The sequence below is a fragment of the Gallus gallus genome, chromosome 9 (assembly GCF_016699485.2).
Source record: "Gallus gallus isolate bGalGal1 chromosome 9, bGalGal1.mat.broiler.GRCg7b, whole genome shotgun sequence".
Lineage (NCBI taxonomy): Eukaryota > Metazoa > Chordata > Aves > Galliformes > Phasianidae > Gallus > Gallus gallus.
Genome location: NC_052540.1, coordinates 3,409,482 through 3,422,120, shown reverse-complemented (window position 1 = coordinate 3,422,120; position 12,639 = coordinate 3,409,482). Strand labels below are relative to the sequence as shown.

Here is a 12,639-nt window from a genome sequence, read left to right as displayed (position 1 = left end):
CGGCCGCTGCCCGTTTGCATTCTGTATGCAGGAGGAGCTGCCAGGAAGGCTGGATTTCATGGCACAGGCACTGAGGTTTCATGGCATCCATGCAGACAGAGCCGGAGGCGGCAGAGTCCCGCCTGCAGAAACTGCAGCCATCAGAAACATCAGCTCTTAATGACCTCAGAGACAGAATGAGGACACGGACCTCTGGATGCCAGCTTTGAGAAGCCCTACAGCCTCCTTGCTGGGGGCTTCATACACAGAATCATAGGGCAGCAGAGACCTCAGGGGTATGTTGACCCCACCTGCATCACCCAAAGACTAAGAGACACAGGAAGATGTGGTGGATGCTCCATCCCTGCAGACACCCAAGGTCAGGCTGGACGGGGCTCTGAGCGCCTGATGGAGCTGCAGGTGTCCCTGGTCACTGCAGGGGAATTGGGCTAGATGGCCTTTAAGGGCCCCTTCCAACTCAAACGATTCTAAGTCCTTCCACCCCACCCCATGCACTGTCCCAGCATTAACACCTATTTCTGAACCTATATATATAAATAGGTTCAAGGAGAGCACTGGACTTCAATGGGCACACCCTGAGAAGCACACAGCCTCTGTGCTCACCGTGCACTTCCATCCAAGTCAGCACTTCCAGCACAGCTTCCCCAAAACGACTGCACGCAGCTGCTTTGAAATGCACCCCGTGTAAAATCCCACGCCAAGAAAACTCCTCCTCGTGGCTTTTTTTTTCTTGCAGCATGCACCTCTGATAGGGATCAGTGGGAATAAAGTCACTTCATTTACAAACTGGAAAGCCAAATCTGATATGCAGCAAAACTCGAGGTAAGTCAAGGAGTGATGGAGCACTGCCAGCTCCCTGAATGAATATTCATGGCCAATGTTCACCGGGCTCTGAGCTGCAGATGAAGACCGCCTCTGGGAAGGGGAAGAGAAGGAACCAAGCTTATTTCATAGTTTTTATTGAGTGCAATTATCTCTTTAGTACAATATCCTCTGAAAGTTACCGTTACAAACTCCGACGATTTCAACACAATTGACAAACCAGGGAAGGGGCATTAAAAAAAAAAAAAAGAAAGAAAAAGAAAAAAGAAAAGAAAAATTAAAACCAAAAATAAAAGAAATTACAAGGGGTGAAAACCTGTTACAGACAGCTCACGGGTTATGTACAGGACGGGGTGCTGCAGGTCCCACCGTCTCACAGCCCTGCAGACGTCCCTGCTCGTCCCATGGGCGGTGGAGGAGGCGGTGCTGCCGGTGCTTCTGTGCCCCTGCAAGGGAAGAGCGGGACAGGAGGTGAGAAGGACCCCTCCCCATGCACAGCCCTCCAGAGAGGGTGTTGTAGAGCCACGATGCTGCTCTGGGTTGGTCAAACCCAATGGTGTCCGCCAAGCCCGCCCGCTGCCCTTCCGAAGTGAAACAACAGCAACGCCCAAAAGATGCTCTTTGCCATCCCCCGCGTCAAAGGCAGCGCCCAGCAGAACAAGTGAACCATCATCCAACAAAACCCGCTCTTTCCAAAGGAACAGAAAGCTGCCAAGGGAAAGCCAGAAGGCTGCAACACCCAAACAGCACTCTCAGGAGCACCTCCTTCTGCAAGCAGCCAAACCCTATCAGTCACTCAGCCCCTTCCAAGAAGCGGATGCTTTTAATATGCAATTGCACCGCGGAAACATAAAGCTGACATGTTAAACAACAAAGCAATTGACTGCTGCATCCCTTTGCTTGGGCACTGATAACCAGAGATTGCTGCCCCTGTGTGAACATGCCAATGCTTTAAAAAAAAAATTCCAGCCACGGCTGACATTTTGATCCTATTAAAATTCATCATTCTGCTGAATGAAAATCATTCCCAGCAAAGCCTGCTAGTAATGAAACTTTTATTTGGTAATTTAGAGCTTGGTAGAAAAAGGGGCACGTGAGAAAGGGGAAGAAAAACTGAGACAAAAGAGGAAGGAGGGAGTGGGAAGGAGGGAAGGAAGGAAGGAAAGGGGGGAGGGAAAGGAGGGGGGGAAAGGGAGGGAGGGAGGGAGGGAGGGAGGGAGGGAGGGAGGGAAGGGAAGGGAAGGGAAGGGAAGGGAAGGGAAGGGAAGGGAAGGGAAGGGAAGGGAAGGGAAGGGAAGGGAAGGGAAGGGAAGGGAAGGGAAGGGAAGGGAAGGGAAGGGAAGGGAAGGGAAGGGAAGGGAAGGGAAGGGAAGGGAAGGGAAGGGAAGGGAAGGGAAGGGAAGGGAAGGGAAGGGAAGGGAAGGGAAGGGAAGGGAAGGGAAGGGAAGGGAAGGGAAGGGAAGGGAAGGGAAGGGAAGGGAAGGGAAGGGAAGGGAAGGGAAGCAGGGAGAGGAAGGAGGGAGGGAGAGAAGGGAGAGGAAGGAGGGAGGGAGAGAAGGGAGGGAAAGGAGGGAAGGGAGGGAAAGGAGAGAAGGGAAGGGAAAGGAGGGAGGGAAGGGAAAGGAGGGGAGGCACAAAAGGAAGGAAGGAAAGGAAGAAGAAAAGAAAGGAAGGAAAGAATGACCAAGGAAAGAGGAAGGAAAGCAGGAAAGAGGCGCTAAGTCACCATCGTGTATTTACTGTGCATCCATTTTGGTGCCACGTTCAGAGATCCAGGGTCACAACACAAGCAGCAATACAAATTTGTAAAGCCGCCCCCCCAGGAAGGCACTGTGGGCACAGACATCACCCCGGCTCACAGGAGCACGGCTGGAGCCGTCCCCATCGGCAATCCCCAGGGACAAGGGCAGCCGCTGGCATGGACTGCACCACCCGCTGCCAGTCCTTGCGCAGCGCTAATTGCCGTTGATAATTGCACTGATGTTGACCATAATTTCCCTGCCCTCTCTCCCCACCTTGGCAAGAGGGTTCAATCGCCTAATGAGACCCCTGGGGATAAGCAGCAGGCAGGGGAGCGAGCCCAGCCCGCGGGAAAGCTGCTCCTGGGCAGCGCACACAGCAGACAGATGGACCAGAGGGAAGAAATGGGAGCGAGGCTGGAGACCAAGGTTTGTTTATTTGGGGACGCAGAGAAAAGCTCACTCAAATTCATTTCAGAAGTGGGTAGCGCAAACTGCGCTAATCCCTCTAACGCTGATCCGGGGTTAATGCAGCCGTAAGCAGATTTTGCCTAATCCACTTCCACGGTTGATCTGGAAGGGCGCATCTGTTTTGGGAAGCACCTCGTTGGGCTAATCCACTTAAATGCACACGGCGCTTGGCTTGGATTAACCTCCACAAGTGTTCCCGTGTGAGGGGGTGACCCCCTCCATGGCCACTCCAACCAGCACCCCTCCTGCTGCTTTGGCTCTTCCCAAATGGAGAGGATTTGCCCATGAAGGTGTCCTTCCAGCTCTTGGAAAATTATTTTGGAGGCACTCCAGTCGCTACAAGATCAGCATCCATCCCTGCAGGACGTGATGGATTTGGTGATAGAGGCATTGAAGGACTTTGTGCCCTGGGGACGTGGCAGAAGGGGACAAGGAGCACCTGGGTAAATGCATGAAGTCTCATCCCCATCCTCTGCCCCTCCATCGGCTGCTCAATGGGATGGCACATAAAGAACCACAGGGAGGTACTGGTGCAGGTTCCTGGGGGCAGGGAAAGGAGCATCACAGACTCCAGAAGCCAACAGGCTCAGAAGCAGCGGTCTGGGCTCGCTCTTAGTTAAAAATCGGCCGCCTGCTGCTTTCATTGCCAGCTCCGCTCTGACTTGCAGCAACATTTAAATTAAATATACATAAGTGCTTTCAAAGAACTGTTAATTTGAAGGTCATTAAATGGCACAAAGCGCATTCCTTTCCTTTCTAGAAGGAGGCACGTCATGCTGCTATTAGCACATGCTCCCTGTCCAAAGCACGCTCCTGCCTTTTATTCCCTCTACTGAGCAGAGCCCACTTCCACTGCCTACTGGAGACAGCAAATTCCAGGGAAACACCACATCTGGATAGCAGAGGGGATCTCACACCCAACTCCCAGGAGCTGCCGTGGACATACATGCACAGAAGGAATATCATTTCCGAGCTGTCCCTTCCAATTTAGGATCAAGGAAAGGAACTCCAATGCCAAGCACAACACAGACCAGAAGATGATGTAAAACAGGAACTTTCCATTTGGGATTGGGTTTTGGTTTTTTTTTGTTCTTTCCTCACCAAAACCATTTGGCAGTCTCCCTCAGGCTGCAGAGCATCCAGCTGGCCCAAACCTGCATTGCTCCTTGGTCCAATGAACAAGCGACAGCAAGGCAAAGCCTCCTCCCCAGCTCCATGCTGAAGCACTAGCACAGCTTCCCTGTCTACCTCTGATGGGAGAGACTTTTGGAAAGACCTGGACGATGCACTCACATGGCATGGCCATGCGCCTAGGATCTCCTGCATGCAAACACCTCTAAACCCAGGGGTGATGACCACCAGCCAGACCTACACAGCTCTGCCAGTGCTGGAATGCTCCAGGCCCTAGTGCTTCCAACCCCAGCTCTGGCTGGAGGGACAAGGAAGACATGGTGACCGACCCTGGGCACGCCCTTGACAGCAGCTCCCTTGCCAACCATGCTTCAGCCCTGGAGGAGCTGCCCAGCCCCATCCCAACTCCTTGCCCAGCCCTGTGCCCTGGCATGATGCTGCTACAGGGGACAGCCCCAAGCCTTGGTGTCATCACAGCGGCTCCAGCACAAGGCTGGTGACAATGCTGGGGCATGGGAACCGCCTGCCCCAGTGCAGCCCAGGAGATGCCAAATGCATGCAGCTTGATGCTAAAACAGGCTGCGGTGCTGCCACATCGTTCTCAGCCCCACGTGGGCAGCCACAAAGCTAGAGGTTTGATATTTAGCCCCTGTCACTGCCATCCGTGCCTTTAAGTGCCTTTCGCTTCCTTCTAATAAAAGAGAAACCATAAAAAAAGCCCACAAAGGATCCATCACCAGTGGCGAATACCAATGTGAGAGGCAGCATGTTAGTATGCGTGGCACCCACCCCTTCTGCATGCTGTGTGCAGTGACAACATCCCAGCATGCAGACTGGGGCTGCGCCGATCCCAAGGCATGGCGGCCCTCCAGCCAACAGCACAAGGAGCAGTCCTGCTGCTGTAAACCAGGTGTGTTTTTCCCTGCCTTTCTCTAAGGGGAGCTCAGCAAGGTGAAACAAGCTCAGTCCTGTATTGTGTGATCATGATGGGTCCTAGGGAGAAAACACGGAGGAACAACAAGCACCCAATGCTGAGGCCCATCCTCTGTCAGCATGCCAGCTTCCATCTGCCCACCCTATATCCTAAGGGCAGGACACCAACAAGAGCAAGTTGTGGTGGCCCCAACGCTGGTACGCAGGACATGGGTGAAGGAAGCAGGTTCAGCCCTTGGGATGAGTGGCAGCAAGCCATGCAAGGCAGCTCCACGGGGTGCATGGGTGCAGGGCATCCCTGCAATGTGGATGTGGGACAAACCCATAGCACAGACACGGGGCAGCCCCAGATCATGCCCACAGTACGGATGGACAAGGGGCATCCTTGTGGTGGGGATGGACATGGAGCACCTTGAGGGCAAGGATGGATGTTTGCTGCATGGGAGAAGGATAAAGGGCTTCTTACGGACACCTGAGTCACCATGGTAAGGCCAGGAGGTAACATGCAGCCCCAGCACCTTACAGCAGCCACCCACAGCCCTCAATCCCCACTCCCACTGCCAGCCTCGGTGCTGGCAATGATGGATCTCTACAAGTCACACACAGCCAGCTAAGTAAAAGCCTTATTAAGAGCTCATTCATTTTATAACCTCTCCACACGATCCACAGAGGGAAGTCAGATTGCCCAGACTTACAATATTCTGTGTAAACACTGACATGCATCTAGTAATTTTAACTAGATCAATTTGCAAAAGAGACCAGCGGTAGAACAAATAAAAAATAATAAAAAAAAAAAAGTCAAATTAAACACGGGGAAATATTCCCTGGAAGAGGCTTCAAGGAAGTGAGCAGAAACATACAGAAAAGGATGAGAGGTACACAAGGCAAACGGACCTACCTCTGAAGCCATGAAACCTAAGTCTGTAACTCAATATCAAAATCCTTAGGTCCACAGGATGGGGGAAATAAAGTTCTCCGTAGCCATCTTCTGCAGATCCCCGAGGCTCTGGAGGCCTCAGCAGTCTCTTCCCCAGAGCATCTCTCCTCCTCCTCCTCCTCAACCCAGTACCCACGCACCGCAGCTCCTCCTCCTCCCACCTGCACTGGGGTTGGTGGTGATCTCCGGTCACGGGCAAGCAGCAAGTCCACAGTAGGTTGACAACGTACACGCGCGCACACACACACACACATGGGAACACCTCTTTCCATTTGCCATGATGGATTTTTTTTTTTTTGTACGTTTTTTTTTTTTTTTTCCCTTTTTGCAAAAAAATGCAAGCAAAAGAAAAAAAACCCAAAGTTTTTTCTATTGAAGGTACATCTCTTCTTCAATATGAAGACATTAACTGGATTGCGTCGGATCCCCCATGCAGTGGTCAGCGAAGTCCTTTGGTAGTTGGCAGAGCGACACCTGGACACCACGGTCAGCGGCTGCGGAGGCTTCCACCAGGCCATGAGCAGAGAAGGGAGCGGGGCAGTAGGAAGGAGTCAAGGAAGAAAAGAAGATCAAGGCGGTCGCTGCCGGTGGCTTCTCTGGATGGGAAACCCAATGCGATGCCACTCCCTTCCCCAGCAGCCCCTGCCTCCTCCTCCTCAGTTATGACAACTGCTCACTGGTGGTGGGATTGGAGTCTGGTCTCTAGGATTTGGGTTCGTTTTCCCCAACGCACATTGGTTTGTCTTCACTGTTGGTTGGGGTTTGTTTTTTTTTGTGTGGTTTTTTCTTTCATTTTTTTAAATATATGATTTGTACATATTTATACTTATTTATACGCTGTCCCCCGTGACATCGGTAAGTGTGCTTCTGTTGGTGAGGGATGGAAGTCACCAGGCCGAGGCGAGTCCCAGGAGCGTCCTCCGCGGTCAGGCACAGCCCCGGCCGTGGCTGCCCCTCTCCAGCTGCGGCCCCACGGCTCCCATCAGATCAGTTCCTCCCCTCCCACCTCTGCCACCTGCCCTCCCCGTCCCCTCCCCGTCGAGCGAGGGACGTCACGCCATCGAGGTCGGAGACTGACTCATCTGCACGCGCATGGACTGGATGCTGTTCAGGATCTTCTTCTGGTGCCCAGCCAGCGTTACTCCTATTCTCAGGAGGTCTCTGCAAGACAGACAGAGGGATGTCAACAGACAGCTGCGACAACCAGTCCCACAAGCCAGCACCCACACAGTGACACCAGACTTACTCAGATGTCATCTGGGCGACCAGCTGGAGGGAGGTGAATCCAGCGCTCAGGAAGTTGTCTCTATACTGGCTCATCTTGACGGCACTCAGCCAGTCTTCTACTGAGGTAAAGGCAGTGAAATCAGGGATAGAGCGGTCGAGGAGGGGCTGAGAAGGCCTGGAAGGGGACAGAGAGGCATTGAGGTGAGGACACAGTTCCCGAATTCCGGCCCCACCAGAAGGCCAGATGCGACACCACGCTCGGGGACTCACACAGCGGTGATGGTAGCCACAGTTTTGAGGCTTGCCGGGTTGCGGATCATTTTGTCCAGGGTGTTGACAATCTCGGCGAAGCGAGGCCGGGTGTTGCGGTCCTTCTGCCAGCAGTCCAGCATCAGTTGGTGCAGGGCAGCTGGGCAGTCCATGGGCGGCGGGAGCCGGTAGTCCTGCTCGATGGCATTGATGACCTGCAGGGCACGGAGCGGTGTGTGAGGAGCACGATGGCACGGGACAGTGCTGCCAGCCCGCCGCCACCGGCAAAGTGATCGGGAGGAGCTGCAGCAGGAGGTTAATCTCCACTCTGATGCTCTGCACACCGCAGTTCCTCCCGGCAGAGCGCTGCCGCTCATTATCTCGGCGGATTGCGTTGGAGTGCGGCAGTCACACTTCCAAAGCTCTTTCCCAGCTTGCAAACCCTCTGAACATTTTCAAAGGCGCTGCAGCTTCCTGAAGTCCAATTACCAGCCCACTGGCTTTTCTTCCCAGATTCCCTCCCGCCATCCCTCTCGCTCGCCAGCCTGTTTCATCTCAGAAACTGAGAGCCGCCGAGGCTGCGAGGTCTGGAGCAGCTCCAGCTCCACCTCAGCCTCATCGTTTTCCAGTCAGGCAGAGCGGCAAGACCCCAGCACTTACGTCCTGGTTGGACATGTCCCAGTAGGGCCTCTCTCCGAACGACATCACCTCCCACATGACGATGCCATAGCTCCAGACGTCACTGGCTGACGTGAACTTGCGGTACGCAATGGCCTCTGGTGCTGTCCATCGCACAGGGATCTTCCCACCCTGAGAAAACAGGAGCTGGTGAGCCACAGCCAGGCCCAGAACACCTCCGTGGATTGGTGTTGTAATTCCCAAGGGACAGCAGGGAAGGGCTGGCTGGGGACAGCCTCTGAAAGCCCCTACAATGGCACTGCCACCCAGTTCCAGCAGTGAAAGCGACAGCATCCCAACCCTTCGACAGCCCACACATGCATCCGGCTCGAGGCAAAGAGTGCCTCACGGTCACCAGTGCTCCACAAAACAGCAGAAAGCCAAAGGATGAAGGAAAAAGCACAGAAACGCATGGTATGTGCCCCAGGGCAGAACTGCATTGTAAATCATTGCACACTATTGTTTTCCCTAGCCCTTCCAATGAAGCATCAGCTGCTTTAAGGCTGAATGGCAAAAATTTTATTTGAATAACTATAAATGGAGAAATTAACTGCTAGGTTGTTTTTCCTGCCTTTTCCCCAGAGCTAAAAACCTGCTGTGGGAGGCAGAGTGATGTAATCGCAGGCACAGCATCATTTCCCAGCTGCCGAGGAGATCTATTATGGCCTAAATTAAATAAAAACACAGATGAGATAATCTCTTTTATCTCTGAAGGTGGAAAAAGGCTACTTCAGGCCTCTTCTCAGTTGCTGCTGAGGTCTTTATGCCAAAAGCCTTTCTGCTCAAAGGCCAGCAGATGGGTCTGAGCAGGGAGTGGGAGTAGACCAGAGCCCAGTCAGAAACCCAGCAGCTCCCTTTGTCCCCCCAGCTGTAGCATGACTCTCTTGATCCATTTACTTCAATCTGATGAAATCCCAATTGCCTCATCTCCTCGGGGTTCCTGTCACAAACTACATTACATTGAAACACACCTGGGCACAGCCTGGCAATGCAACAAACTGCTTTGCAGGGGTCGGTGTAGGACATGCACACTCTTGCACCCAGCCTATGCCTCTCCTCGCTGTCCTGCTGCCTGCCTGTAGTAGATGCACTGCCTCCAGCCTCCCCCAGGGCATGATCCTGCCACATGTTGTACTGCTGTGTTATGAATTGTTTGCAAAGCGCTAGGAAGGTTATTAGCTCTTTTAATAACTGATTAATCAATTAGAGAGCCCAGCAGGTCAGCAGGGTGCTCACAGCCTTCTCATCTGCTCATCCATAACACCAGTGAAGGCTCACCAGGGGGTTTATGTGGTGCAGACAGTACCTAGTGATGTATCCCTGGTCCCACCTAACCCCTTTGTTAGTCAGGATAGGGCGCAGAGGTGCTCTGGGATCAGGGAGACATTAAACTCATAGAGAAAGAATGGAAAAGAGGATGATGCAAGAGGAAAGGGGAGTAAGAACAAGGAATGTCAGTGGCCACTTCCCAAGCAAAGCAGCAGCAGAGCAGGTCCTTCCCTGCTGATGGAAGGAAAGCAGCAAGAGGAGGTAAGGGGTGGATGAGGGCAGGACTTGGCTCTCTGAGCACCACCAGCAGATGCAGTGCAGCACAGGTGATGCTGCACAGGTCTTTTGCCATTTTCAGTGAACTGGACTCACAGATTTGCCACTGTGGGAAGCGAGGTACGTACCAAGGAGCTGGTGTAGGTGGGATCAGAGGTGTCGTCCTGCAGGTAGCGCGAGAGGCCAAAGTCTGACACTTTGCACACCAGGTTGCTGTTGACCAGAATGTTCCTGGCCGCCAGATCCCTGTGGACATAGTTCATCTCTGCCAGGTACTTCATCCCAGCAGCAATCCCTCTGAGCATCCCCACCAGCTGGATCACTGTGAACTGCCCATCATTTTGCTGTGATCAGAAAGAGCACATGTGAGGATCATGGAGGCCTGGGCTCCCAAACCCTGCAGCCAAACGACAGTCCACTTTGCCTCACCCGCAGGAACGAGTCCAGGGCCCCATTCTCCATGAACTCTGTGATAATCATGACTGGTCGGCTCTTGGTCACCACCCCTTCCAGCCGGATGATGTTGGGGTGGTCAAACTGCCCCATGATGCTGGCTTCGCTCAGGAAATCCCGGCGCTGCTTCTCTGAGTAGCCAGCCTTCAGTGTTTTGATGGCCACATAGATCTCCCGCTTGCCAGGCAACTTCAGGCGGCCTTTGTACACCTCTCCAAACTCCCCTGAAAGAGCAAGACCACCCATTACCATCCCCATACAAAACTGCATAGAAAAACAGCACCTGATCATCCAAGCCAGTCGGCTAAGAATCATCAGCCAGTTGGCACCCATGGGCACTCCCTTCTACAAACCTCCATACTCTTTGAGGACATAGCTGGGCTTACAGCCTCCTCCAGGCTGGCAGAGCCCATTGCTGGAGCCAGTAGCTGCCCTTGGGAATTCCTCCCAGAAAAATTGTACAGCAAAGGCACCAACTTTTAAGGACCACATCAAGCACAAGGTATGAGCGCACTGACAGTCACAGCCACCACTTTGCACATAACTTATCTAGGAAGGGAAAATAATTGGGCTGTTTTCATCGCTGCACTCTGATTTAGAACACAGAGAAAGCTCCCTCTCATTTCCACTGGGAGAGCTTTTCCTTCACCAAGGTGAAATTCGTCTGCAGAGGGATTACATTTAAGCCAGGCTTAGAGCTGTTTTGCCTTGATGAGCAGCAAAAGGCAGCCGATACGCCGCCAAAGTTGATCCTGACTGAAACAGCTCACTGCTTCTTTGCAGCTTCCCCCCACCTTCGCACTTCCCCTTCTATGAGCATGACACAGTTATTTAAAAACTGCAATAAAGGCACCACAGATGATATATAGACATGTGTATGCGTGTGTTCCCATACATATGTATGGGAATATGGCACAGACTAGAATGAGATCTGTTTTTTTCTTGTAATCTCACGGAAGTAAACCAGGAAATCCCACAGCTGCCCAGCGAATACATTAGAGTTCTTCCCAACCTTAGAGGAGCTTTGAGAGCAGAAACCAACCTCATGTTCCCTAATCCACCAAAAGCCTGATAGCCCTTGAGAATTTTGCATTTCCATGGGAAGGATCACACGTGCACCCCCAGGAAAAGCTCAGCAAGTGGCTCAGCACCACTCAGTCATTTGCTCTCTCCTCCCCCCCCTCAGGGGGATGGAGGAAGAGAATCGATAAAAAACTAAAGTAGAACTCATGGGTTGAGATAAAACTAATTACTAAGATAGAGAAAAGGAAAAGGTTAATGGTTACGACTATATACGAATGTATATAACAAGCGATGCACAAGCAATTGCTCACCACCCCCCAAACAATGCCCAGCAAACTCCTGAGGAGCAGAAACGACAAATGAACTCCCACCTTCTTCAAAATTCTCCTTTATATAGGACAAAGTGCCCATCCAGAAGGGTGGAAAGGGCAGGGACATGGCAGCGGGGACCCACCTGCTCCAATGACCTCTTCAATCTTCACAAAGGAGACGTCGATCTCCTTGGCAAACTCACGCACCGCCTCGTTGGGGTCCTCATAAGTGAAGGGGTCGATGTAAATCTTCATTCCCGGAGACCCTTGTGGTGAGAAACACAGGAGAGGCATCGAAAGGGAGAGAAAATCGAGAGTCATTGTGCCACAGCCAAGAACCAAAGACCTTCCTGCTCTCTTATCCCCACGTCCGTTAAATCAGCTGCTATTTGCCTTGTCACACCTCCACATCCCACAGTTGTCCTGTCCTGACCCCTCCACCAAGGTCAGAGGAGGGGACCCCAGAGGGGTGACGAGGTGGCAAGGAGCTGCTGATGAGCATCCAGGGGGGCGCTTCCAGACCAGAACTACAATTAGCGGGTTTTATGGGAAGGGAAGTGGCAAGTTTATGAGGCTGTATGCATTATTTAAGAAATATTTATTTACCCAAAAAGGCCTCTGATAGTTTTGTGGCTGCCACTAAATTGACAGAGTGCAGCAATTATAATCAAAAACCTGCGTGGAGCCATAAACCGAGGCTTTGCTGGCCTCCTTTCACCCACCCCTGCTAGGCAGCAGCAGCAGGAATCAGACACAATGTAGGAGGATGCAGGCTCTGCCCCTCGCCCCAGTGACAAGCCAGGCAGGGCAGGGGACCAAGATGGTAAATCTTGACGCTAAAAACATATCAGAATGGGGGACACCTGGTCCTAGAGGTCATCCTGAAGGAGGGGGGCATTGCTAAAGCAAAGAACACGCTGCTTGAGGCATTGCCTGCTCCGCATCAGGGGCATTTGGGGCAGGAGATCTGCGCCTCCAGGGCCAGGGACGAGGACTGCAATGAAGCCATCTGTGCATCTCCCAGTTCATAAATCCCTTTACGGCTCTGTCTAGAACACTTTAACTGCCCCATAAATTTTTTTACAAGAGCAGCTGATGCTCCAGCCAGGATTACAAAGGG

The 12,639-nt window shown here is 52.5% G+C and overlaps 1 protein-coding gene across 4 annotated transcripts in view; it reads right to left on the bottom strand.

The window, feature by feature from the left end:
• Nucleotides 1-943: 943 nt before the first annotated feature.
• EPHB1 (EPH receptor B1) overlaps nt 944-12,639 on the bottom strand; it is a 59,496-nt gene continuing 47,800 nt past the window's right edge. For 3 of the 4 annotated variants that reach the window (XR_006930828.1, XR_005862201.2, XR_006930827.1), the window contains exons 10-17: nt 11,663-11,785; nt 10,162-10,409; nt 9,861-10,076; nt 8,170-8,319; nt 7,531-7,724; nt 7,280-7,435; nt 5,995-7,194; nt 944-1,268 (exon numbers count right to left, since the gene is read on the bottom strand). Coding sequence is in view for 1 of the 4 variants with exons in the window: in NM_001396682.1 (NP_001383611.1) it covers nt 7,086-7,194; nt 7,280-7,435; nt 7,531-7,724; nt 8,170-8,319; nt 9,861-10,076; nt 10,162-10,409; nt 11,663-11,785 (1,196 nt within the window). In the remaining 3 variants the exon portion in view is untranslated. Of the gene's footprint in view, nt 1,269-5,707; nt 7,195-7,279; nt 7,436-7,530; nt 7,725-8,169; nt 8,320-9,860; nt 10,077-10,161; nt 10,410-11,662; nt 11,786-12,639 lie in introns of those variants that run through there. The other variant, NM_001396682.1, reaches the window with a different exon arrangement.